General features: G+C 47.6%; 1 protein-coding gene and 1 long non-coding RNA gene across 2 annotated transcripts; one reads left to right on the forward strand and one right to left on the reverse strand.

The window, feature by feature from the left end:
- The first annotated feature begins 32 nt into the window (after nucleotides 1-32).
- LOC132808553 (zinc finger protein 850-like) lies at nucleotides 33-27,941 on the forward strand. Its single transcript, XM_060822171.1, has 6 exons — nucleotides 33-222; nucleotides 4,467-5,715; nucleotides 12,135-12,343; nucleotides 13,250-13,271; nucleotides 23,075-23,189; nucleotides 26,253-27,941. Exons 2-6 carry the CDS (start codon nucleotides 4,834-4,836, stop codon nucleotides 27,569-27,571), a joined length of 2,547 nt encoding a protein of 848 aa, XP_060678154.1. The 5' UTR covers nucleotides 33-222; nucleotides 4,467-4,833; the 3' UTR covers nucleotides 27,572-27,941.
- LOC132808543 (uncharacterized) lies at nucleotides 6,577-10,562 on the reverse strand. The gene is made up of 2 exons (XR_009642108.1): nucleotides 9,427-10,562; nucleotides 6,577-8,207 (listed from the first exon to the last, which is right to left on the reverse strand). It is a non-coding gene; the product is annotated as an uncharacterized LOC132808543 (long non-coding RNA).

A 27,941-nucleotide genomic window follows, 5' to 3' on the forward strand; every position in this document is an offset into this window, starting at 1 on the left:
GTCACTCTTTATGACCCCGCCCCTATACGAGCTGGCGCATGTGCAGTGTAGCTCCCGCAGCCGGACGGCGGCCGAAGGAACAAGGACCGAAACCGCTGGGTCCAGCAGCGCGTTCCGGGTCCGGGGATCCTTCTTCAGAACACGGACAGGTCTCAGAGACATCCCGGGGGAGGTCACCAGGCCCAAGCGCCAAGACCTGGCTCCTGCCCCCGGGGAGAGATGGTGAGACAGGGTAGGATTGGGAACCGGGGGAGGGGGGTGGGATTTATAAACTCCTCGGGTCTCCAATAAAAGCCGCCCAGGCCCACTGTTTACTTCACCGGCGAAGGACCCCTCGGGTTGCCCGGGCAACCGACGGCCATCTTTGTGAGGGTCAGGCGGAAGTTGTCTTTGGGCCGGGCTGGCGGGCGGCCATCTTGGTGAAGGCACCGTTCGCCGTCATTTCCGGGAGGTAATTCCAACCTCGGGGCATCCTTTGTGTCAATGAGAATTTCCTCATCTCACTCTCTGGGAGACCTGGCCCTGAGCTCGGTCTGTGTGCCCTTAAAACAGGAAAAGGAAGTGGGAGACAGGTCCAGAAAAAAACAATACTTAGATGGGTTGTGAATTTGAGGTGAATTAATGTGATAATTTGTGCCACTGGAACAGGATGTGGGTGTTTCCGAGATGGCAATGACCAGGAGGGCATTGACGTGTTGATGTTAGTTTCAGTTTGTAGACAAGAGAAAAGGGCGAACACCAGGAGTGGAGGAAAGACATGAGGATGGATTTGAATTTCAATGCAGGGGGAGGGATAATATGTAGGATTCGAATTTAATACATTTAGCAAGTGGATAGGAAAAGTGTTCTGTAGAAAGTTGAACTGTCCCCTCAGTCTTTTTTCCATCTTGTGCGCACAGTGATGTCTTTTGGACATTTCTTTTATAGGATGATGCAAGTTTCAGATGGGAAACTCAAGACAAACATCATAGCATGGAAACAGACCCTTCAGTCCAACTCATCCATGCTAACCATATATCCCAACCTAATCTAAATCCACTTGCCAGCAGCTAGCCCATATCCCTCTGAACCCTTCCTAGTCATATACCCATCCAGATGCCTTTTACATGTTGCAATTGTACTAGCCTCTACCACTTCCTCTGGCAGCTCATTCCACACATGCACCATCCTCTGAGTGAAAAAGTTGTCCCTTGGGTCTCTTTTATATCTTTCCCCTCTCACCCTAAGCCTATGCCCTTTAGTTCTGGATGTCCCCACCCCAGGGAAAAGACTTTGTCTATTTATCCTATCCATGATTATGATTTTATAAACCTCTCTATAAGGTCAGTCTCCAATGCTTCAGGGAAAACAGCCCCAGCCTATTCAACTTCACCCTATAGCTCAAATCCTCCAAACGTAGCAACATTTTTGTAAACCTTTTCTGAACCCTTTCAAGTTTCACAACATCCTTCCGATAGGAAGGAGACCAGAATTGCATGCAATATTCCAAAAGTGGCCTAACCAATGTCCTGTACAGCCACAACCTGACATCCTAACTCCATTAATTAATACTCCAACTAATAAAGGAAAGCATGTCAAACACCTTCACTATCCTATCTACCTGCAACTCCACTTTCAAGGAGCTATACACCTGCACTCCAAGGTCACTTTGTTCAGCAACACTCCCTGGGACCTTACCATTAAGTGTATAAGTCCTGCTAAGGTCAGCTCAAGATTTGACAATTGGATGACTTGGGCCATAGTCTGGCGTTTGGATCACCAGATGCTGGGGATTTGTAAACTTTTAATCCCATCAATTTCCCCCAACACCATTTATACACAACTGCTCATTTCCTTCAGTTCTGCTCTCAATGGACCATGTGTTCCCCAACATTTTGGGGATGTTACTTGTGTCCTCCTTTGTGAGGATCAGAGCAACGTATGTGGTGAATTGGTCTGCCATCTCTTTATTCCACATGAGACCTTTGCCTGTTTCTAAGTGTAATTGTTTTCACTAATGCTTTTTTGCCTCTTCACTTACCCCATTTCCCCTTTTCATCAATCCTTTTGCTGAAACCTGAACTGCTCCCAGTCTTCAGATCTGCTACTTTATTTTTAGCCAATTCGTACGCCACTTCTTTGATTAGATTAGATTAGATTAGACTTACAGTGTGGAAACAGGCCCTTCGGCCCAACAAGTCCACACCGACCCGCCGAAGCGCAACCCACCCTTACCCCTACATTTACCCCTTACCTAACACTACGGGCAATTTAGCTTGGCCAATTCACCTGACCCACACATCTTTGGACTGTGGGAGGAAACCGGAGCACCCGGAGGAAACCCACGCAGACACGGGGAGAACGTGCAAACTCCACACAGTCAGTCGCCTGAGTGGGAATTGAACCCGGGTCTACAGGCGCTGTGAGGCAGCAGTGCTAACCACTGTGCCACCGTGCCGCCCTCTAAATGCGATCCTTAATGTCCCTTGTAAGCTGTGGCTAGGCCACTTATCGTGTTTTATTTTGTCAGACAGGATGGAACAACTGTTCCTTCTGGTGCTATTTAAATGTTTGTCATTTCTTTCAATAATGTTCCCTCATTTGTTGCAGCCTGTTCTTGTTTCTGCCATTGCTTTAGATTGAAGTCCCCAGTCTCTGAATCAACTCTGTTCCTCTTCATCTGAATGGAATGTTCTCTCACTCAGTTCTTCACTCTTCTACAAGGGGCCTCTCACAGCTACATTGCTGATTATTCCCTTCTCATGGAGGAATTAACACTTTGGAATTAAACCACCATTATCCAACAGAACCACAGCCACTTCTGCAATATTGTGTCTCCCTCCTATTGGAAGGATGTTGTAAACATGAAAGGGTTCAGAAACGATTTGCTAGGATGTTGCCAGGGTTGGAGGATTTGTGCTATAGAAAGAGGCTCAACAGGCTGGGGCTGTTTTCCCTGGAGCGTCGTAGGCTGAAGTGTGACCTTATAGAGGTTTATAAAATCATGAAGAGCATGGATAGGGTAAATAGGCAAGGTCTTTTCCCTGGGGTGGGGGAGTCCAGAATGGGAGGGTAATTGGTTCAGGGTGGGGGAGAGGGGCAGGTGTAAAACTGACCAAAAGGGCAATTTATTAACCCAGAGGATGGCACAAGTGGTGGAGGAAAGTACAATTACAACATTTAAAAAGGCATCTGAATGGGGATATGAATAGGAAGGGTTTAAATGGAAAATGGCTAATGCTGGCAAATGGGATTTGAATGATTTGGAACATAGACAATAGGTGCAGGAGTAGGCCATTCTGCCCTTTGAGCCTGCACCACCATTCAATATGATCATGGCTGATCATCCTTAATCAGTATCCTGTTCCTGCCTTATCTCAATAACCCTTGATTCCACTATCCTTGAGAGCTCTATCCAACTCTTTCTCAAATGAATCCAAAGACTGGACCTCCACTGCCCTCTAGGGCAGAGCATTCCACACAGCCACCACTCCCTGCTGAAGAAGTTTCTCCTCATCTCTGTCCTAAATGGTCTACACTGTATTTTTAAGCTATGTCCTCTGGTTTGGCACTCACCCATCAGCGGAAGCATGTTTCCTGGCTCTAGCGTGTCCAATCCTTTAATATTCTTATATGTCTCAATCAGATCCCCTCTCAGTTTTCTAAACTCTAGGGTATACAAGCTCAGTCGCTCCAGTCTTTCAGCGTAAGGTAGTCCCGCCATTCCAGGAATTGACCTCGTGAACCTATGCTGCACTTCCTCAATAGCCAGAATGTCTTTCCTCAAATTTGGAGACCAGAACTGCACACAGTACTCCAGGTGTGGTCTCACCAGGGCCCTGTACAGCTGCAGAAGAACCTCTTTGCTTCTATACTCAATCCCTCTTGTTATGAAGGCCAGCATGCTATTAGCCTTCTTTACTACCTGCTGTACCTGCATGCTTACCTTCATTGACTGGTGTACAACAACACCCAGATGTCTTTTTACTGTTTGGTACAGGCGTGTTGGACCACAGGGTGTTTCTGTGCTGTATGTCTCTATGTCTCTATGACCCTGGCTTTCCAACGAAGTTTGCCACGTCTGTATGTTCAGTTTTTCTCTGGTGTCGGTGTTAATGCCTCGATGTCTCATTTTGTTCCCCCCTTCCCGGGTCGTTAACCATTTTGTGTCTGGTCCTTCCTCAAGAAGCTGCATTGCAGGTTCACCCTGAATTGGCACTTTTTTTTGCTTCCCAAAATCAGACCTGCTCACTCTCAGCAATATCCCAGTGTTGTGAAAGATATTAACTTCCAGGTGGAGTTATCCAAAATACGGAGATGTCAGTCTTGGCTTTTTTGCTTTTCAGCCCCTGGAAGATCCTTCAGGAGAATTAGTTAGAGCGGAGTGAGATGGTGCTTTCAGTTTTGTGGAATAAAAAAAAGTATTCTGCAGAAAGTAGAATTGCTTGTTTAGAATTTCTACCTTTGTAATCTCTTTCTTTTTACAGAGTATTTGAAGATTTGAAGACGGGAAGTTTCAAGATCAACAGATGAAGGGCTTATGCCCGAAACGTTGACTCTCCTGCTCCTCGGATGCTGCCTGACTTTTCGACTCTGACTCTCCAGCATCTACAGTTTTCACTTTGATGTCACTGTCTGACAGTCACTCAGTCCATCAGGAACGCAACAGTTTTCAACTATGAGTCTGTGAGAAGGAGGAAAGCTTTTTGGTTCCCATTTGAGTACATTTTCAGCATCAGTGGGATTGGATGAGAGACCCAACTGTTGCAGCGCACTGAATGAGGAGTGTGTAGCAGCTATACGGCCTGGAAAGAGGAATTCTCGACGTGTTTGTGCGCGACTGAAGCTTTGGCCATGGAGAAACCCGAGGAATCCCGCCCCTTGGAGAAACCATGGAAGTGTGGTGACTGTGGGAAAGGCTTCCGTGCTCCGTCTGCCCTGGAGATTCATCGGCGCAGTCACACCGGAGAGAGGCCGTTCTTCTGCCCTGAGTGCAGGAAGGCCTTCAGCAATTCCTCCGCCCTGCAGGCCCACCAGCAGGTCCACACAGGGGAGAGGCCGTTCCCCTGCACTGAGTGCGGCAAGATCTTTAGCAATTCCTCCATCCTGCTGAAGCACCGGCGGGTCCACACGGGGGAGAGGCCCTTCAGCTGCCCTGAGTGCGGGAAGGCCTTTACACAGGCGTCCATCCTGCTGACCCACCGGCGGATCCACACTGGGGAGAGGCCGTTCTCCTGCCCCGAGTGTGGGAAGGGATTCAGTCAGGTGGGCAACTTGCGTACGCACCAGAGGGTCCACACTGGGGAGAAGCCCTTCAGCTGCCCCGAATGTGGGAAGGCCTTCAGCTATTCCTCCGACCTGCTGAAGCATCAGCGCGTCCACACCGGGGAGAGGCCCTTCAGTTGCCCCGAGTGCGGGAAAGGCTTCAGCGATTCCTCCGACCTGCTGAAGCACCAAAGGGTCCACACAGGGCAGAAGCCCTTCAGCTGCCCCGAGTGCGGGAAGGCCTTCAGCGATTCCTCTGCCCTGGTGAAGCATCGGCGAGTCCACACGGGGGAAAGGCCCTTCGACTGCCCCGAGTGCGGGAAAAGCTTTGCCCGGTCCTCCAACCTGCTGACCCACCGGCGGATCCACACGGGGGAGAGGCCCTTCAGTTGCCTCGAATGCGGGAAAGGCTTCACCCGCTCTTCCCACCTCCGGAGCCACCAGCGAGTTCACGTGCCATCGCAGGGGGATTGAAGGAGTGACGGCCAAGTGCCATTATCGACTGGATGATCAACCCAGTTCCAGGGATTCCGGGTTCAATTCCCACCGCGACAGATGGTGGAATTGGAATTTGGTCAGAAATCTGGAGTTCAGAATCTAACGGTGAAACCATTTTAGGGGTGTGGGGGTGGAGAAACCCCCATCTGATTCACTCAGTCGCCCCAGCTGCACCCTTTACCCGGTCTGGCCTGTATGTGACTCCAGACCCACAGCAGTGTGGCTTATTCCCCCCGCCCCCAGCCCCCCCAAAAGCCCCTGGCAAATGGGCGAGGAGAAACTTACTTGGACACAGGATATGGGTTGAAATTGCTGAGTGAGGCAATACTTCCTCCGGGTTATGGTTGTAATGAGGATCCAATTACAAAGAGACAATTTCGTGCTGGCCAATATTAAAGAAAGGGGAGGCGGGGGTCTGTGTGCACTTTGATCTTAAGGTGTTTTGTTTTTTAAAAATCTGCTATGCTTTCTCTGCCTTTTTGCTGGAGAGAATCTGAAGCTGTAACAAAGTTGGGTCACAATAAAGGGTTACCTGAACTTACCCCCTGGCTCAGACTCTCATTGAAGGCTTTGAGCTCCAAGAGGTTTTGGTTTTAAAGCTGCTCATTTCTTTCAGCCTCATGCAGAGTTTCCAATGTCGTGTATCAGATGGAGCAGTGAATGAGGAGCCAGTATCGTTAGAATTTTTTCAGGAGTACAGAGTGCACCGTGTCATCGGCATTGTAAGGTTTCCTGGCAGCACCAGGAGCTGTGGGCTGTATTCACTGGGAACGATGTGGAAGTGCCGGTGTTGGACTGGAGTGGATAAAGTGGAAAAAATTACACAGCACCAGATTATCATCCAACAGATTTATTTGGAAGCAGTAGCTTTCCTAGTGCTGCTCTTTCATCGGGTAGCTATGGAGCAGGAACATATCGCAACCGATCAGTGTCATACTACTGATAGGATATATTGAACAAATCAAGATTGTGGTTTAGTCTTTCATCTTCTAGAATGGGTTGTGGGTTTTGTAATTAATATGTAAAGCTCAGAAGTACTTTTGAGTCACATTCTTGAGATGACTTAAGGTTTTATAAAAATCAGTGACATCTCAGCTCAGTAAATGAAGAATGTGAGGTTTGACTCTGTCTGTATCCCAATCTTGAATTTCCAAAGTAGGAATGTACAAAATATTACATGGATTGACTGCCTGCCGATTGTGTGCTTTTTTTGATCAAAATTGAATGTATCTGCAAATGCAAATTTACCCCATTGACCTGTGTGTGTCTGTGCATGCATCAGAGTGTGTGTGTGTGTGTGACTTTGTGTGTGAGAGTTTGCCTAAGAGTATATGTTTGCCTGTGTGCATGCATGGTAATGTATGAGGAGTATAAACCTGTGAGAGTGTTGAGTGGTGTGTGTCTGTGTTTGAGAGAGAGCATGTGTACGGGAGAGAGGTATAGATAAAAGTGAGGAATTGTATTTTGCTTAAAAAAAGAAGGGGAGGAATTGCAGTTACTGGCAGGGCCCTGGGTTATGTTGTAGAACAGAGACATGGAGGTATGGTTCAGGTACATAGTTCTTTGAAAGTTGCATCACTGGTAGACTAAGTGGTTAAGAGTTGTTTAGCCCACTTGCCTTCATTGTACACACCGTTGAATGTTGGAGTTGGGACATCGTTTTGAAATTGTACAGGATGTTGGTGAGGCCACTTTTACAACAGAGTACAGTTCTGGTGGCTCTGTTATGGGAAGAATACTATTAGAGAGGGTTCGGTAAAGAGTTACCAGGATGTTGCCAGGACTGAAGGGTTTGAGTTATAAGGAGAGGCTGAGACTTTATTCTCTGGAGTGGAGGAGGTTGAGGGGTGACCTTATTGAGATTTGTAAAATAATGAGGGGTGCAGGCAAGGTGACTAGCAAAAATAGTGAGGAGCATGTTTGGTTAGGTCGAGTCACGGGGGAAAAGAAATATTGGTTCTACCGTTTCTTTTTCTCCTATTGGCATTTGGAGACTTAAATTTGTCAGTAATCGCAGCATTGCCACCGAGTGTACGGCGCATGCTCCTCCGTGTCAGCAAGAACGGCGCATGCTCCTAGCTGTCCGCTGCAACGGGGGCGATCTTCTTTAGAAGCCAATGGGGAGCCTTGGAGGACCGAACGGAGAGTAGTCCTCCTGCCAATGAGAACATCCCCTATTGTCTGAATGCGGAAGTTGTCCCATGAGCTTCTGAAGCTGCTGCTGCACCTCTCTCTTTGAATGAAGATTGAGCTTCACTCCAGAGTGCAACCTCCTTCCTCTGTTTAACATCTGGGAGTACGGCACTCTCTTTTCAATTTCTTATTTCATTGTGGGCTTCAATTGTTGACTCGCAGCAACTGAATGTAAAGGCAGTGAATCCAGGGAGGAGCAGTCTCAGGAAATGTTGATCCAGGTCTGCGTCTCAATTGGCAAACAGTCCCACAGTGTGAAGTTATAGCCTTTGCTGTGGGGAAGAAAACAGCAGAAAGGAAGTGCATTGTTTAATTGGTGATATATGGGAATGTGGGGAAGGGGAGGACTGCAGGTGTTGAAGATCAGAGTCAAAAAGTGTAGCACTGGAAAAGCACAGCATTCAGGCAGCTTCCAAGGAGCAGGAGAGTTGAAGTTTCAGGCCCGAGCCCTTCATCAGGAATGATGTGTGGATGGACAAAGGGGCCTCAGCGTCCTCCTACACCAGTCACTGCCTGTTGTCAGACAGGTGCAGCAAGCAATCAGCAAGGCAAGTGGTATATTAGCAAGAGGAATTAAGTTCAGAAGTGGGGATGTCTTCCTGCAGTTCGGGGGTCATTAAATATATTCAAGGCTGAACTCATCTGATTTTTGAACAACAAAGAGGTGGATGTTTCTGGGGGAACACAAGAAAATGGTTTCAAGGCCAGTATAGAACAATTACAAGTCGGACGGCACAGAAACAGACCCTTCAGTCCAACTAGTCCGTGCTGACTATGTTTACAAACTAAACTCATTCCACCTGCCTGTGTTTGGTCCATATCCCTCCGAACCTTCCGGCTTTTGCTGCTCCTTGGATGCTGCCTGAACTGCTGTGCTCTTCCAGCACCACGAATCCAGAATCTGGTTTCCAGCATCTGCAGTCATTGTTTTTACCTCCCTCTGAACCTTTCCTATTCATGTCCTTATCCAAACATCTTTTAAACGCTGTTACTGTACCTGCATCCACCATTTCCTCTGGACATTCATTCCACACACAAACCACTCTCTCAAAGGAAAAAGGTGCTCCTCATATCTCTTTTAAAATCTTTTCACCTCGCACCTTTAAAATTTGCTCCTAATCTTGAAACAACTCCTGCCATTCACCTCATCTATGCCCCTCATGATTTTATAATTCTCCTATAATGTCGCATCTCCACTTCCTGTGTTCCATTGAAAACATCCCAGCCTATCCACCTAGATGTAGGTAGATTAATATCCAGTTATGATCTGTTCAAAGCTGGTGCAGGCTCGAAAAACCAAATGACCTACTCCTGCTCCCAACTCTCTCACTTTGTCCAGGAAGATAAGAGACCATAAGACAGGAGCAGATATTTGGCCATTCACCACATCGGGTCTGCTCATACCATTCAATCGTGGCTGATCGGTTTGTCAACCCCATTCACCTGCTTTCTCCCAATACGTCTCGATCCCCTTGATACTCAAGAACCTACCTGTCTCAGTTTTAAATATACCCAGTGACCTGGCCTCCACAGCCTTCTGTGTCAAGGAATTCCATAGATTCACCACTCTCTGGCTGAAGTTTTTCCTTTTCTCCATTCTAAAAGGTCTTCTGGTCCTAGTCTCTCTTACCAATTGAAATATCTTCCCAATGTCCAGGTCGTTCAGTATTTGGTATGTTTCAATTAGATCCCCCTCCTGGTGAGTATGGCCCTGTTAATCAGCATGAACCAGACCCTTCAGGATGTGGTACAGCTGGGATTAGGTTCAGCAAACTGAAAATGGAGGGAGAGTGTGTGGGATGGAGATCTTCAGCTTCTCTGGAATAAGGGTGGAAAGAGATATAAATGAGAATTGATCGGATGGGCTGATCGGCCAAAGAGTGGCAGGTTGAGTTTAATTTAGAGAAATGTGAGGTTTGCGTTTTGGTCAATCAATCCAGGCAGGACTTGAACAGTTAAGGGGAGTGTTGCAAAACAAAGAGACCTTGGTATGCTTTCCTTTATGGGTCAGAGCATTGAGTACGGGATTTGGGAGGCTGTTGCGGCTGTGCAGGACATGTGGTTAGGCCACTTTTGGAATACTGCATTCAGTTCTGGTCTTCCTGCAATAGGAAAGGTGTTGTGAAACTTTGAAAGGGGTGGGAAAACTTTATAAGGCTTGTTGACAGAGTTGGAATGTTTGAGGTACAGGGAGAGGCTGATAGGCCAGGGATATTTTCACTGGAGCATCAGAGGCTGAAGGGTGACCTTATAAAAGTATATAAGGGGCATGGATCAGGGCAAGGTGTTTTCACCAGGGTAGGGGAGTCCAGAACTAGAAGAACATAGGTCTGAGGTGAATGGGGAAAGGGAAATGAGCAGAATTTTTTTCTCACAGAGGGTAGTGGAGGTGTGGAACCTGCTGCCAGAGGAAGTGGTGGAGGCTGAAATAATGACACAATCTAAAAGGCATCTGCATATGTGAATAGCAAAGGTTTGGAAGAATGTGGGCCAAATGCTGGCAAATGGAACTGCGTTAATTTATGATGTCTGGCTGGCGTCTGTCTAGGTTAGGGTGGATTAACCATAGGATGTGCAGGTTAGGTGCATTAGTAAGGGTTAAATGCTGAGCAATAGGAGTTGGAGAATGGGTGTGGATGGGTTACCCTTCGGAGGGTCGGTGTGGACTCCCTGGGCCGAGTGGCCTGCTTCCATACTATGGAACTTCTCCGAAGGGAAGAGGTTTTGCAAACTGCGCAGGCGCACTGCGGACCAGACGGCCGCCGCCCGGAGCAGGCGCAGTGTGGGGGCTCCCGCTGCCGGCCTTGCTCCATTGGTGACGTCACAACGCGGAAGTGGCCATGTCAGTTTCAGAGTGCAACTCCTTCCCTCTGGGGAACTCTGCATCCAGGGAGGGAGGGGGAATCTGTTCACTTGTAGCAACTGGAGTGAATCCAGGGAGGGAGCAGACTCTGCAAACTAAAGGTGAGGGGAGACGGATAAATTGCGGGGGGGGGGGGGGGGGGGTGACCTGAAAGACTTTTATAAAATGAAGAGGGGCGGGGAGAGGGTAATTAGACAAGGTCTTTTCCTTGGGATGGGGGAGTCCAGGCCTGGAGGTTAATGAGTTAAGGGTGTGGACAGGGGTGGGGGCGTTTGTGATTTAAGCGGCCTAAAGGGGTATTCTTTTTACGCAGAGGGTGGTGCATTTATGGAATGAGCTGCCAGAGGAAGTGGCTCAGGCTGGTACAGTTGCAGTATTTTAAAAGTCATCTGGTTGGGGATGTGAATAGGAAGGACTCAGAGGGATTTGGGCCAAGTGCTGGCAAATGGGACTAGATTAATTTTGGATATCTGGTCAGCGCCGAAGAGTTTGATCCAAGTGTCTGTATGTCTGTGACTCTGGCTTTCCACAAACATTTGCGACATCTTTACCTTCAGTTTCTCTCTGGTGTCTGTTAATTCCTTGATGTCTCATTTTGCTCCCCCGCTTCCCGGGGACGTTAACCATTTTGCGTCTAGTTCTTCTTCAAGAAGCTGTATTGCAGGTTCACCCTGAATTGACACTCTTCCCAAATCAGACCTGCTCACTCTTAGCAGTATCCCAGTGTTATGAAAGATATTCACTTTCAGGTGGAGGTATCCAAAATTCAGAGAGATGTCAGTTTTGACGTTTTTGCTTTTCTGCCCCTGTAAGATCCTGAATCAGCACTTTCAGGAGAATTAGAGTGGAGTGAGATCGGGGGGCGGGGGGGGTGAGATTGGGATGGTGCTTTCAATTTTGTGGAATAACAAAAGAAAAGAATGTTCCACAGAAAGTAGAATTAATTGCTTGTTCGGAATTTCTACCCTGCACTGACAGTGATGACGTTTGTAATCACTTTTTACAGAGAATTTGAAGATCTGAAGACAGAAGTTTCAAAATCAACAGGTGAAGACCTGATGCCCGAAACGTTGATTCTCCTCCTCGGATGCTGCCTGACCTCCTGCGCTTTTCCAGCTCTGCACTTTTCAACACTGACTCTTCAGTGACTGCAGTCCTCACTTTGATGTCAATGTCTGACAGTCACTCAGTCCATTGGGAACGCAACGGTTTTCAACTCTGATTCTGTGAGAAGGAGCAAAGCATTTTGGTTCCTGTTTGGGTACATTTTCAGCATCAGTGGGACTGGATGAGAGACCCTACTGTTGCAGTGCTCTCAGTGAGGATCGTGTAACAGCTATACGGCCTGGGAAGAGGAATTCATGTTGGGGAGGGTCTCCACACGTGTGCAGCTAAAGCTTCGGCCATGGAAAAACCCGAGAAATCCTGCCCTGTGGAGAAACAGTGGAAGTGTGGCGACTGCGGGAAAGGCTTCCGTGCTCCGTCTGCCCTGGAGGTTCATCGGCACATCCACACGGGAGAAGCCGTTCTCCTGCCCCGAATGCTGTAAGGGCTTTACCCAGGACTCTATCATGCTGATCCACTGGCGTATCCACACAGGGGAACGGCCCTTCCAGTGCCCGAGTGTGGGAAAATCTTCAGGAATTCTTCAAACCTGCTCAGGCACCAGCGGCTCCACACTGGGGAAAGGCCCTTCAGCTGTCCCGAGTGCGGGAAGGCCTTTGTCCGGGCCTCCCACCTCCTGACCCACCAGCGGGTCCACACGGGGCAGAGGCCCTTCAGCTGTCCTGAGTGTGGGAAGAGATTTACCCAGGCCTCCAACTTGCTGACCCACCAGTGGGTCCACACACAGTAAAGGCCCTTCAGTTGCCTTCACCTGCTCCTCCCGCCTGCGGAGGCACCAGCGAGTTCACGTGCCATTGCAGGGGGATTGAAGGAGCGACGGCCAAGTGCCATTATCGACTGGACTATCAACCCAGTTCCAGGGACACCCAGGTTTGAATTCCACGCAGCAGATGGTGGATTTGGAATTTGGTCAGAAATCTGGAGTTCAGAATCTAACGGTGAAACCATTTTCGGGGGTTGGGGGTGGAGAAACCCCCATCTGATTCACTCACGTCCTTTTTAGGGAAGGAAACTGTCGTTGTGGGAGAGGATTCACTTGGTCATCCCAGCTGCATCCTTTACCCGGTCTGGCCTACACGTGACTCCAGACCCACAACAGTCTGGTTGACTCTACACTGCCCCCCCCCCTGGCAAATGCGTGGAGAGAAACTTACTTGGAGACAAGGTATGGGTTGAAATTGGTGAGTGAGGCAGTATTTCCTATGGGTTACGGCTGTAGCAAGGACCCAATTACAAAGGGACAACTCGGTGCTGACCAATAGTAAAGGAAGAGAGGGGGGTGGCAATGTGTGCACTTTGACCTTGAGCTGCTTATTTAAAAAACAGCAACTTTTTCTACGCCTTTTTGGTGAGCTGGGGGGGGGGGGGGTGCGGGGGGGGAATCTGAAGCTGTAACAAAGTTGGGTCACAATAAAGGTTACCTGAACTTACTGCCGGGCTCAGACTCTCATTGAAAGCTTTGAGCTCCAAGAGGTTTTTGTTTTAAAGCTACTCATTTTTTTTGCAGCCTCCTGCACTGAGTTTCCAATGTCGTGTATCAGGTGGAGCAGTGAATGAGGAGCTAGCATCGTTAGAAATTGTAAATTTTTTGTGAGTGCAGGTACTGCATCGTTTCATCAGAATTGTAAAGTTTACTGGCAGCACCAGGAGTTGTGGGTTGTGTTCACTAGATACGTGTATCTTTACAATTAAGAATACCTAAAATGATATATTCAGAAACATAGTTGAAGTCTGAAAGCATTTTAAATTTTTTAAAAGAGCTGTTGAAACCTTTCTGAAACTTGCACTGAATTATATGCAGTTTAACCACAGCTCAGGACAGGTTGGAAGGGGTGAATGGCCTGTTCCTAGTCTTGTGAAATTGGTTCTGACTATGTAGAAATAGAGTCATAGAGTTGTACAGCATGGAAACAAACCCTTCAGTCCACGCTGACCAGATATTCTAAATGAACCGAGTGACCCATTTGCCAGAATTTGGCCAATGTCCCTCTAAACCCTTCCTATTCATATCCCCATCCAGATGCCTTTTAAATGCTGTAATTCTATCAGCCTCCACCACTTCCTCTGGCAGCTCATTCCATAAACGCCATAAACGCACCACCCTCTGCGTGAAAAGGTTGCCCCTTAGGTCCCTCACAAATCTTCCACCCCCTCCCCCCAACTCTATGCCCTCTAGTTCTGGACTTCCCCCCTACCCCCAACTCTGGGGAAAAGAGATACAAAAGTTCATTTACTCCCCCCACAGGATAAAGAGTTGCCCAGAGGGAGGGGGTTTCACTCTGAACCTCACAAGACCAGTTCTGTGCAGTGACATCAACAATGGAGTGAGGGGGTGGGGTAAGGTGTCTGGGTAATGGGGTGGGGCCAAGCTGAAAGCAGTCCATACACCATTTGCAAAAATCCCAACCCGAGGAATCCACCCGAGGCAGATGGGAAATGGAAGCCTTTCCCACAGTTGCCACACTTCCACGGTTTCTCCACGGGGCGGGATTCCATGGCTGAAGCTTCAGTTACACACAAACGTGTGTGGAGCCCCTCCCCACCCAGAATTCCTCTTCCCAGGCCCTATAACTGTTTCAGGCTCCACACTCAATGTGCTGTAACAGTAGGGTCTCTCATCCAGTCCCACTGATGCTGAAAACCTACTCAAACAGGAACCAAAAAGCTTTGCTCCTTCTCACAGACTCATAGTTGAAAACTGTTGCAGTCCCAATGGACTGAGTGACTGTCAGACATTGACATCAAAGTGAAGACTGTAGACGCTGGAGAGTCAGTCGAAAAGTGCAGCGCTGGAAAAGCTCAGCAGGTCAGGCAGCTTCCGAGGAGCAGGAGAGTCAATGTTTCAGGCATAAGGCCTTCATCTGTTGATTTTGAAACTTCCGTCTTCAGATCTTCAAATACTCTATAAAGAGAGATTACAAAGGTCATCACTGTCGGTGCAGGGTAGAAATTCTGAACAAGCAATTCTACTTTCTGTGGAATATTCTTTTCTTTATTATTCCACAAAATTGAAAGCATCATCCCACTCTCCCTTCCCCTCTGTTCTCACTCCGCTCTAACTAATTCCCCTGAAGGTGCTGATTCAGGATCTTACAGGGATAGAAAAGCAAAAATATCAAGACTGACATCTCTCTGAATTTTGAATAGTTCCACCTGGAAGTTAATATCTTTCACAACACTGGGATACCACTGAGAGTGAGCAGGTCTGATTTTTGGAAGCAAAAAAAGTGTGTCAATTTGGGGTGAATCGGGAATACAGCTTCTTGAGGAAGAACCAGACACGAAATGGTTAACGTCCCCAGGAAGGTGGGAGCAAAATGAGACATCAAGGCATTAACACCGACATTAGAGAGAAAGAGAACCTATTGACGTGGCAAATGTTAGTGGAAAGCCAGAGTCATAGAGATGTACAGCACAGAAACAGACCCTTTGGTCCAACTCATCAGTACCAACCAGATATTCTAAATTAATCCAGTCCCATTTGTCAGCACTTGGCCTATGTCCTCTAAACCCTTCCTATTCGTATACCCATCCAGATGCCTTTTAAATACTGTAATTGTACCAGCCATCACCACGTTTTTTGGCAGCTCATTCCTTACACGCACCACCCTCTGAATATAGGAGTTGCCCTTTAGGTTCCTTTTAAATCTCACCCTCACCCTGAACCTAAGACCCATCCAGGGAAAAGACCTTGTCTATTTACCCTATCCATGCCCCACATGATATTATAAAAGTTTGTAGGGTCACCCTCAGCCTTTGGCGCTCGACAGAAAACAGCCCCACCCTGTTCAGCTCAAACCCTGACAACATCCTTGTCAATCTTACCTGAATCCTTTCAGGTTTCACAACATCCTTCCTCTAGCAGAGAGACCAGAACTGCACACAATACTCCAAAAGTAGCCAAACAAATGTCCTGGAGAGTGCACAACGTAACCTCCCAACTCCGATACTCAGAGGACTGGGAAAGTTTTCAAAACCCACAAAAGACAACCGGGAAAGAATGGAGGGACAAACCGATCTTGGACATCAGGGTGGGAAGGGGGGGTGGCGGATGGGAATGAGGGATGGAAGCTGAATGTGCTGGAGCCAAGGCAGAGGAAGAACAGAGGATGCAAAACCGGCTTGAAGGAATACTTGAGGAATACTGCATGTGCTAGACTTGTACCTGTTGCAGTTACTGGTGGGAATCGGGTTCATTTTAAACATCGAAACAGAAAACTATCTACCCCTCCGCCTTCCCAACGTCGATCCTTCCGTCCCTCCTCACCTGGGTAACTAAGACACATACCTGAGTTTGTGGAGTCTCCTCCCTCCCTGGATTTACTCCAGTTGCTACAAGTGAATAGATTTCCCCTCCTCCCATCTCTGTCTCCCTCCCGGGATGAAGAATTGCCCAGACAGAGTGAGATTCACTTAAACGGACAGGGCCACTTCCCTGCTGTGACATCAACATATCAAGAGGCGAGTCACAGTTTGCAAAACCCCTTCCCTTCAGAGAATCCCCACAGTGTGGAAGCAGGCCACTCGGCCCAAAAACTCCATACCGACCCTCTGAAGGTTAACCCACCCACACCCATTCCCCTACACCTGTTGCTCTACATTTACCCCAGCTAACCTGCACATCTCTGGGCACTATGGGTAATTTGGCATGGCCAATTCCCCCGGACCTGCACATACACACACACATCTATGGGGGTGAATTTGTGTGTGTGTGTGTGTGTATGTGTTTGCATGAGAGAGAAAAAAAATCTACATCAGTATATCTCTGCCTATTTGCTAACAGGTGCTTTATTTCTGTTGGTGTAAATATTGTTGTAATTCATAGCTGGGTGCTAACAGTTAGATGGAAGGGAGACAAAATTCCCCAAGTAGGGCACCATGAGAATCCTGGGAGAGCCCCATTTCTGGTTTACTTCTGAATGAACAAACATTAAGCACGAACACCTATTTATTTCTAATTTTGTTTCATTTTTCTTGTTTAATTCTCTGTTATGACTACACTCTGTGCCTGGATGGTTGACAGGCTGGGAGATTGTGGGTTGGGGCTTGATTACTGAATGTTTTATTGTTCCAGAAGGTGTAATAGGGAACAGGGAGATCGACAGAGGACAGAGAAATCAGGCCCTGAAATCCGAGGTGACACCAGTGTACCCTGTGCTCAGGGCTTTGATGACCTTTGCCAACCCTCTGCCTTTACCTCACTTCCCATCTGACTACCCCCTCGATATTCAGGATCCAATCCTTGTCATCCTGAAGCCATGTCTCTGTTAGGAGTCTCAGATCATAATTATTCTCTTCAATGTGTGCAGTTAATTCATTCACTTTTGTTACAATGCAGCACACATTCAGACACACTGTTTTTAGATTCAAGTTTTGTGACCTTTAAAATCCAGTTTTGATTGCTGGTACATTTACTCCCCTTGTACCTTTCTATCGTTCTCTGATGTTCATTTTCCACATCACTATACTGCTCACATGCCTTGATTTGGATTGGCCATGCTAAATTGCCCAGAATGTCCAGGGATGTGCAGATTAGGTGGGTTAGCCATGGGAAATGAAGGGTTATAGTTTGATAGTAATAGAAGCAGGAGTTGGCCATTTGGCCCATCCAGCCTGCTCCACCATTCATTAAGATCATGGCTGATCTATCCATCGACTCAGCTCCTCCTCCCTGCATTGTCCCAACTACCCTTCATTCCCCTACCATTGCAAATACCCATTCAACTCTGTGTTGAGTTTAGAGTCATAGCAATGTTCAGCATGGAAACAGACCCTTTGGTCCAACCCGTCCATGCTGACCAGATATCCCAACCCAATCTTGTCCCACCTGCCAGCACCCGAACCATATCTCTCCAAACCCTTCCTATTCATATACCCATCCAAATGCCTCTTAAATGTTGCAATTGCACCAGTCTCCACAACTTCCTCTGGCAGGTCATTCCATACACACACCAGCCTCTGTGTGAAAAAGTTGCCCCTTTAGTCTTTTATATCTTTCCCTTCTCACCCTAAACCTACGTCCTCTAATTCTGGACTCTCCACCCCAGAGTAAAGATTTTGTCTATTTATCCTATCCATGCCCCTTATGATTTTATAAACCACTATACGGTCACCCTTCAGCCTCTGACGCTCGAGGGAAAACAGCCCCAGCCTGTTCAGTCTCTCCTTATAGCTCAAATCCTCCAACCCTGGCATCATTCTTGTACATCTTTTCTGAACCCTTTCAAGTTTCACAACATCTTTCTGATATGAAGGAGACCAGAATTGCACGCAATATTCCAACAGTGGCCTAACCAACGTCCTCTACAGCCGCAACATGACCTCCCAACTCCTGTACTCAGTACTCTGACGAATAAAAGAAAGCATACCAAATGCCATCTTCACTATCCTATCAACCTGTCACTCCACTCTCAAGGAGCTATGAACCTGCATTCCAAGGTCTCTCTTAGTGAAGATGCCTCTCCTGCTTCCATGGGCAGACAATTCCATAGATTCACTACTCTTTGGGAAAAGCGGTTCTTCCTCATCTCGGTCCTAAATCTGCTCCTCCTAATCTTGAGGTCTTATCCAGCAGCAGAAATAACTTGATAGCGTAGGGCTTCATCCCCACCGTGCAACAAATTCCCATCTTCCATCAAAATCCCGGATGTAGTTACTCACTCAGTTGCTGTCTCACAAATGCAAGATTTCATTGTAACTTCTTCTGCTCCCATTAAGGGCAAAACATCTTTGAAAGCTGCTCTGAAACTCCAGCCTTCACAATCACACTTCTGCTTTCACTGAAGAAGATTAGAGTCATACAGCACGGAAGCAGACCCTTTGGTACAACTCATCCATTCTGACCAGATATCCAAAATTAATCTTGTCCCATTTACTAGCATTAGGTCCACATCCCTCTGCATCTGGATGGGTACATGAATACGAAGGGTTTTGAGGAATATGGGCCAGATGCTGGCAAATGGAATAGATTGATTTCGGATATATGGTTGGCAGAGACGAGGTGGGCTGAAGGATCTGTTTCTGTGATGTATGACTCTAACTGTCTTCGGTGAAAACAGAAGTGTGGTTGAGAAGATGGGACTTTCAGAGCAGCTTTCAAAGATGATTTGCCCTTACTGGGACGAGAAGAAGTTACAATGAAATCTTTCATATGGGAGACAGCGAGCAACTAAGTGAGTACATCCGGGATTTTGGTGGCAAGTGGGAATTCATTGCACTTTGAGGATGAAGCCCAATCCTATCCAGTCATTTCTGCTAGTGGCTGAGACGAGGCCTCAAGCTTTGGGGGAGTAGGTTTAGGACAGAGATGAGGAGGAGGAAGTGAGGGCAGTTGCTTTTCCCAGAGAGTAGTGTATCTGCGGAATTCTCTGCCCGAAGAAGCAAGCTCCAAAATGCCCCGGTCCTAACTCTTCGACTTGACATACCCGTGAATGTAAACTCTGAAGTGTTTTGGTTAACTGATGCAAATATTTCCACTTGTTCAACAATCCAGTGCCAGCTGTTTCAGTCATTAAGATGGTTTTGATTCATCTACTAAGAAAATCTATTCCTATGAGACAATATTCATGACAATGTACGCGAGGTGATACTATATATGCAAGTTGTAGACAATTAAAAAAGGCCGACCAAGCAAGGAGGTGGTTAACAAACCCAGGGCATCTCTCTTAGAGTATGCATCATGTTTGTTTACAAATTAAACACACTTCAGATCTTTTCCGAGCTGCTTTACGAAAATCTGGGTGCCACCAGTTTTGTGAGTGTGTCCAATAATGTACGTAATCAACAGAAATAGGCAGCAGCAAAGAATGAACACAAACCCGTCCAGCAGGGGGCACCCACATTTTGGTTTGAGTATTGAGGGAGTACCCTTTTTGAGGCCCCTATGATATCAGTACCATACCCAGGCTAATCTGCATTGAAACCAGATTATAAAGTTTTAACCTTTCTGCAAACTTCTGCCTGTGTGTGTGTCTCTGTAACATTTTCCAACTTTCTTCATATCTCAGTTTGTCAGCTTTTGTTTATTCCTTCCTTCCTTCCTTCCAAGGGTAATGAGGCACTCACATTCCAGAACAGCCCAAGTTAGGGAGTTGAGCCTCCTAAATCCTGGCTGTGACACATTGCTGCTTAACCAAGTGTGCAAACTCTAAATACCTCTCAGCTGTTCCATTTGCAAATCGAACACTGAATTCAAGGCAAGTTGTTCATGTCTCTGCATTAGTCCACAACCCGGGGAAATACAACGGAGTCTTTAATAGTTGCCCAATGTGTCCTGTATACCAAATTCATTCAAGTCTGGACGTCCTGAAGCGAGCAATTATACTTCAGATTTCTACTCGCCAATTAAAACTAATGTTGGGCACTCAAACAGATCGGAGGCATCTTGAAGCATGCCACGGTCCTCAGTGTGGGTCCAGGAGTTATCAAATAGGGTTTCACCTCTCGTAACCCTGGGGCAAGCCAATTCATTATTACTAACTTTGGAAAGCACAAGTGCTCTCAGCAACATTACATCCAGACACTAGGACCCTGTTGAGTTCTCTCACTAGTATCTTGTGGCTGAGTGGGGAGAATTGTATCAACATTTCTAACAGCACTTTTGTCCATGGCCAGCTTTCCTCTTTATTTTGGACACAACAAAAGTAGCAACCACCCTCTTTATTTCATCTCTCAAAGGATATCAGCCAGTGACCTGAGAGGACCAGGGTATCTCCTGCCTGACTCGCCAACTGTGGGGGATGGAAATAAAGCCCCATGTCAGGAAAGCATTTGTTTATCAGGAAGCAGTACAGCTGCAAGGCCAACTGTCTCTGCTGAGCCTGGGAAACACAAGCTTTAGCAAACAGGCACTAATCTTCGAATAAAAAATGAGGTCTGCAGATGCTGGAGATCACAGCTGCAAATGTGTTGCTGGTCAAAGCACAGCAGGTTAGGCAGCATCTCAGGAATAGAGAATTCGACGTTTCGAGCATAAGCCCTTCATCAGGAATAGAGAGAGAGCCAAGCCGGCTGAGATAAAAGGTAGGGAGGAGGGACTAGGGGGAGGGGCCCCTCCATCGCCCCTCCCCCTAGTCCCTCCTCCCTACCTTTTATCTCAGCGGCTTGGCTCTCTCTCTCTTATTCCTGATGAAGGGCTTATGCTCGAAACGTCGAAATTCCTGAGATGCTGCCTAACCTGCTGTGCTTTGACCAGCAACACATTTGCAGCAGCAAACAGGCACTAAGCTGAGATTCGAAATGGTTTCCAGGTTTAATATGTGACAAAATGGCTGACCCAAATCTAACAATTCTCCCACATCATCGCAGGGAATAAAACAAGAAAAATGAAACAAATGAGAAATAAATAGGTGATCATCCTTAATGTTTGTTCATTACGAAGTAAACAAGAATTAGGGGTCTCCCAGGATTCTTAGGGTGCCCTACTTGAGGAATTCTGTCCAACAAGTTTAATTGGAAGCAGTATCTTTCGGAGTGCAGTTCCTTCATCAGGGGATTGTGGAATATAAGATTGTAAGACACAGAATTTATAGCAACAGTTTATAGTGTGATGTAACTGAAATTATATATTGAAAATGACCTGGATTGTTTGTTAAGTCTCTCATCTGTTCGAATTACCATGATAGTTTCAGTTCTTTCAAATGTAAATCACAAAACTTTTTTAAATAATTAAATCCTCAAGTGAACTTTACCAATTGGTGTCACGTCAGCCCAGATAATGTATTGAAGGTGTGAGCTCCCCTGTGTGAGACTGTCTGTGCCACAATGGTTAAACTGACTTATAGAATCTTACATGGATTCATGCAGTTTTTGAGCAAAGTAAGACATAATTCTGCAAGTACAAATTCACCCAACAAATTTGTTTGTATGTGTGTGGGGATGTATATTTGCAGATACATTCTATGTGCATTTTTTTAAGAAAAAATCTGCAGGCAGTCAATACATGTAATAGTTTGTAAATTCGACTTTGGAAACAGAACCAGTCTGACACAAGATTGGGATACAGGCAGACTCTGATCTCACACCTTTAATGCATTGTCTGAGCTGAGATGTGAGCTTTTGCTATAAAACCTTGTTATCTCGAGAAGGTGACAACAAGAAGTTCTGGGATTTACATTGTAATGAGACCTGCAACCTATTTGAAAAGGTGGAAGACTTAACAATCCAGGCTTGTTCAATATACCATTTCAATGGCAGGACACTGGAATGTTTTGCTCTAAATTGTGTCTTAGGATCTTATCCTCCACAGCCACCTGATGAAGAGGCAGCACTCCAAAAGTTACTGCTTCCAAAGAAGCCTGTTGGACTACAACCTGGAGTTGTGTGATTCAAGAATCTGGTTCCCAGCATCTGCAGTCCTTGTTTTTACCTAGTTGATTTAACCCTTGCAAGGATGCCTGCCTTGAAGAAGTTTTCCTCCTCTCTCTACAAGAATCTCAGGGAGTCCCTCTCCCGCTGCAACTCTCAGATCATTTCCTCTGCCCTGAAGCTCTTCAACCATGTCCTGAAACAGACTCACTACCACAGCCACATTTGCTTCCTCAGTGCCTGCCTCCGTAACCAACTCATCCTACACAGATTCCAGACCATCTTTAAACCAGTAGAGTTCAGATCCGAATAGGCCAATCCACCCTCCTATCTGGCCTATCACCTTCATCCCCACCCCCATTCACCCATTGTAGTCTTTGCTACCATCCCCCACCCTCCTCCCTGACCTATCCCCTCCATTCACACCCCCATTTACCTATTGTACTCTATGCTACTTTTTCCCCACCCACACCCTCCTCTCATTTATCTCTCCACCCTGCAGGCTCTATTCATGATGAAGGGCTTTTGCCCTAAACGTCGATTTTCCTGCTCCTTGGATGCTGCCTGAACTGCTGTGCTTTTCCAGCACCATTCTCATCAAAAGTGGATTGGCCATGTTGAATTCCCCATAGTGCCCAGGGATGTGCAGGTTAGGGTGGATGGCTATGCTAAATTAGGCATAATGTGCAGGAAAGACGCATGACTCAGGGTTAAATGTAGGGTAATGAGTGTGGGTGGGTGACCCTTGCGAGGGTCGGTGAGGCCGAGTGGCCTGCTTCCACACTGTGGGGATTCTCTGAAGGGAGGGGGTTTTAGAAAGCGTGTTCTCCTCCCGTTCTGCTGCAGGCGCAGCGCATGCGCAGTGCGGCGTCCCGCTGTCGGTCTTGCCCCGCCCCCTGCACCGTTCCTTTTCCTCGCCCCGCCCCGTTCCCTTGTGACGTCACAACGCGGAAGTGGCCCTGTCAGTTTCAAAGTGAATCTCCCTCCCTCTGGGTAACTCTTCATCCTGGGAGGGAGACAGAGATGGGAGGAGGGGAAACTGTTCACTTGTAGCAACTGGAGTGAATGCAGGGAGGGAGCAGACTCCGCAAACTCAGGTATGTGTCTTAGTTACCCGGGTGAGGAGGGACGGAAGGATAGAAATTGGGAAGGGATGTTTTGATGTTTAAAATGCACCCGATTCCCACCATTAACTGCAACAGGTACAAGTATAGCACATGCAATATTCCTCATTGCAGCTTCAAGCCGGTTTTGCATCCTCTGTTCTTCCTCCACTTTGGCTCCAGCACGTTCAGCTTCCTTCCCTCATTCCCTTTCCCCCGCCCTGATGTTCCAAGCTGACTCGCAAAAGATCGGTTGGTCCTTCCATTCTTTCCCGGTGTCGCCCATTACTCTTGTCTACATCTTGCCTTATCCTGCCATGTGCGTGAACAAAGTGTTAGCGTATATCCTCTTTCACTGCCAGGTGCTTCCTTGTTTGCGAAAGCAACATTTCCTCCCATTTTTCGCCGACACTGAGCCTTCTGTCCTCCTTGATTGCGTTTTATTTTGTTTTTGCAGAAGCAGGAAACAGATGCTTATAACTGTTTGTACGAGCATATCTAGTTTAACCTACAACCCCCACCTCACAGCACCTTTATAGAACATAGAACATAGAAGGATACAGCGCAGTACAGGCCCTTCGGCCCTCGATGTTGCGCCGACCGAATCCTACCTAACCTATACTAGCCCAATAACTTCCAAATGCCTATCCAATGCCCGCTTAAATGACCATAAAGAAGGAGAGTTCACCACTGATACGGGCAGGGCATTCCATGAACTCACAACCCGCTGTGTGAAGAATCTACCCCTAACATCTGTCCTATACCTACCACCCCTTAATTTAAAGCTATGACCCCTAGTAACACCTGACTCCATTAGCGGTAAAAGGTTCTTAGTATCTACCCTATCTAAACCCCTAATCATCTTATACACTTCTATCAGATCTCCCCTAAACCTTCTTTTCTCCAATGAGAACAGCCCCAAGTGCCTCAGCCTTTCCTCATAAGATTTTCCTACCATTCCAGGCAACATCCTGGTAAACCTCCTCTGCACTCGTTCTAAAGCTTCCACATCCTTCCTATAGTATGGCGACCAAAACTGCACACAATACTCCAGATGAGGCCTCACCAGAGTCTTATACAACTGCAACATGACCTCTGGACTCCGGAACTCAATTCCTCTGCCAATAAAGCCCAGTACACCATATGCCTTCCTCACAGCACTATTTACCTGGGTGGCAACTTTCAGAGATCTGTGTACATGGACACCAAGATCCCTCTGCTCATCCACACTACCAAGTAGCCTACCATTAGCCCAGTAATCCATCATCTTGTTATTCCTACCAAAGTGAACGACTTCGCACTTAGCTACATTGAATTCCATTTGCCACATTTCCGCCCAGCTCTGCAACTTATCTATATCCTGCTGTAACCTACCACTTCCTTCCTCACTATCCACAACTCCACCGACTTTTGTGTCATCCGCAAACTTGCTTACCCAGCTTTCAAGTCCTTCCTCTAGATCATTTATAAAGATAACAAAAAGCAATGGTCCCAAAACAGATCCTTGTGGTACACCGCTAGTAACTGCACTCCAAGATGAACATAATCCATCAATTACTACCCTCTGTCTCCTTCCAGCCAGCCAATTCCTAATCCAAACCTCTAATGTATCCTCAATGCCATACCTCCGTAGTTTTAACATTAGCCTACCATGGGGAACCTTATCGAACGCCTTACTAAAATCCATATACACAACATCTACTGCTTTACCCTCATCCACTTCCTTAGTCACCTTCTCAAAGAACTCAATAAGGTTTGTGAGGCACGACCTGCCTTCACAAAACCATGCTGGCTATCCCTGATCACGTTATTCCTATCTGTTTGTCTGTAATATCTACCATTGTTTGCAGGCACATTTCATTCTTGTATGCACATTTTAGCTAATACAAAAGCAATTATATATTTCCTTCACATAATTTTAACTCTTGTTAACTCCACTCTTGGCTGAAACAATTATACCCTGGCGTTAGTTCATTTACCTTGCAGAAGCAATTATGGTTGCAGAAGTAACACTGTAGTTATTGTGGGAGGAAACCCACGCACACATGGGGAGAATGTGCAAACTCCACACAGCCAGCCGCCCCAAGGGGGACCCTGGTGCTGTGAGGCAGCAGTGCTAACCACTGGGCCACCAATGAGTATCCCCACAGTGCCAGAAGAATCTGCCGACTTCCTCCCAGAGTCCAAAGATGCGCAGGTCAGGTGGATTGGCCATGCTAAATTGCCCATAGTGTTAGGTGTATTAGTCGGAGGGAAAATGGGTCTGGGTGGGTTACTCTTCCGATTCACCGATGCTCAGGCAAACCTTCTTCATTGCCTTACAGCATCCTGTTATCACTTGGTGAGCCCAGGTGTCCCTATCTTTAAGTTCTTTCTTCTTTCTGAGCCTTCCTGCCTGTTTATTTCCTAGTGCAGGAAATGTACACAATAATATAATAACAGAAGAATATTCCACAGAAAGTAGAATTGCTTGTTCTGAATTTCTACCCTGCACTGATAGTGATGACTTTTGTAATCTCTTTTTGCAGAGTATTTGAAAATCTGAAGACTGAAGTTTCAAAATCAATGGATGAAGGGCTGACGCCCGGAACATTCACTCTCCTGCTCCTCGGATGCTGCCTGACCTGCTGTGCTTTTCCAGCGCCACATTTTTTGACTGACTCTCCAGCGTCTGCAGTCCTCACTTTGATGTCAATTTCTGACAGTCACTCAATCCATTGGGACCACAACAATTTTTGACTGTGATTTCTGTGAGAGGGATCAACACCTTTTGGTTCCTGTTTAAGGACGTTTTCAGCATCAGTGGGACTGGACGAGAGACCCCACTGTTGCAGCGCACTGTGTGTGGAGCCTGAAACAGTTATAAAGCCTAGGAAGTGGATTTCACGGTAGGGAGGGGCTCTACACGTGTCCGTGAGCAGCTGAAGCTCTGGCCATGGAGAAACCTGAAGAAGCCCGCCCTGTGGAGAAACCGTGGAAGGGTGGTGACTGTGGGAAAGGCTTCCGTGTCCCGTCTGCCCTGGAGACTCATCAGCATAGTCACACCGGGGAGAGGCCATTCCCCTGCACCGACTGCGGGAAGGCCTTCAGCACATCCTCCCACCTGCGGACCCACAAGCGGGTCCACACGGGGGAAAGGCCCTTCACCTGCTCTCAGTGCGGGAAGGGCTTCAGTACTTCCTCCAATCTGCTGACCCACCAGCATGTCCACACCGGGGAGAGGCCGTTCACCTGCTCTCGATGCGGGAAGGGCTTCACCTGCTCCTCCACCCTGCAGAGCCACCAACGGGTCCACACGGGGGAGAGGCCCTTCAGCTGCCCCGAGTGCAGGAAGGCCTTCAGCACTTCCTCCAACCTGCTGGCCCACCAGCGGGTCCACACCGGGGAAAGGCCATTCACCTGCTCTCAGTGCGGGAAGGGCTTCACCTGCTCCTCCCGCCTGCGAAGCCACCAGCATGTGCACACAAGGGAGAGGCCCTTCAGCTGCACCGCGTGTGGGAAAGGCTTCACTTGCTCCTCCACCCTGCGGAACCACCAGCGTGTCCACACCGGGGAGAGGCCGTTCACCTGCTCTCAGTGCGGGAAGGGCTTCACTTACTCCTCCACCCTGCGGAACCACCAACGTGTCCACATGGGGGAGAAGCCCTTCAGCTGCCCCGAGTGTGGGAAGGGCTTCACCTGCTCCTCCACCCTCCAGACCCACCAGCGTGTCCACATGGGGGAGAGGCCCTTCAGCTGCTCTCAGTGCGGGAAGGCCTTTACCCATGTCTTCTCCCTGATGAGGCACCAGCGGATCCACACAGGGGAGAGGCCTTTCAGCTGCGCAGAGTGCGGGAAGGCCTTTACCCAGGCCTCCACCCTGCTGACCCACCAGCGGATCCACACGGGGGAGAGGCCCTTCAGCTGCCCAGAGTGTGGGAAGGCCTTTACCCAGGCCTCCAACCTGCTGACCCACCAGCGGGTCCACACCGGGGAGAGGCCATTCACCTGCTCTCAGTGCGGGAAGGGCTTCAGGTATTCCTCCCACCTGCTGATCCACCAGCGGGTCCACACGGGGGAGAGGCCCTTCAGCTGCCCCGAGTGCGGGAAGGGCTTTAGCACATCCACCATCCTGCTGAGGCACCAGCGGATCCACACCGGGGAGAGGCCGTTCATCTGCTCTCAGTGCGGGAAGGGCTTCACCTACTCCTGCAACCTGCGGAAGCACCAGCGAGTTCACGTGCCGTCGCAGGGGGATTGAAGGAGTGACGGCCAAGTGCTATTATCGATTGGACTATCAACCCGGTTCCAGGGACTCCCGGGTTTGAATCCCGCCACGACAGATGGCAGAATTGGTATTCGGTCAGAAATGTGGAGTTTGGAATCTAATGATGAGAGCGTTTTTTTAATCCTTGTGCTGTTTACCCTCACTATTTTTTTAATCCTTGTGTCTTTTATTCTTGCTTTTACCTGTGCAACTGTTTATAGTAACGTGTAAACACTAGTGAAGGAGATTATGCACCAGCATTTTATGTTCTCAGTCATTGAAGGGGCAGGACTTGTTGAGAATGATTAGTAAAGCAGGTTGTGCACTAAGCCTTGTTAACATCGATATAGTTTGTTCATTGGAA

This window comes from Hemiscyllium ocellatum, assembly GCF_020745735.1.
Source record: "Hemiscyllium ocellatum isolate sHemOce1 chromosome 27 unlocalized genomic scaffold, sHemOce1.pat.X.cur. SUPER_27_unloc_7, whole genome shotgun sequence".
Taxonomy (NCBI): Eukaryota; Metazoa; Chordata; class Chondrichthyes; order Orectolobiformes; family Hemiscylliidae; genus Hemiscyllium; species Hemiscyllium ocellatum.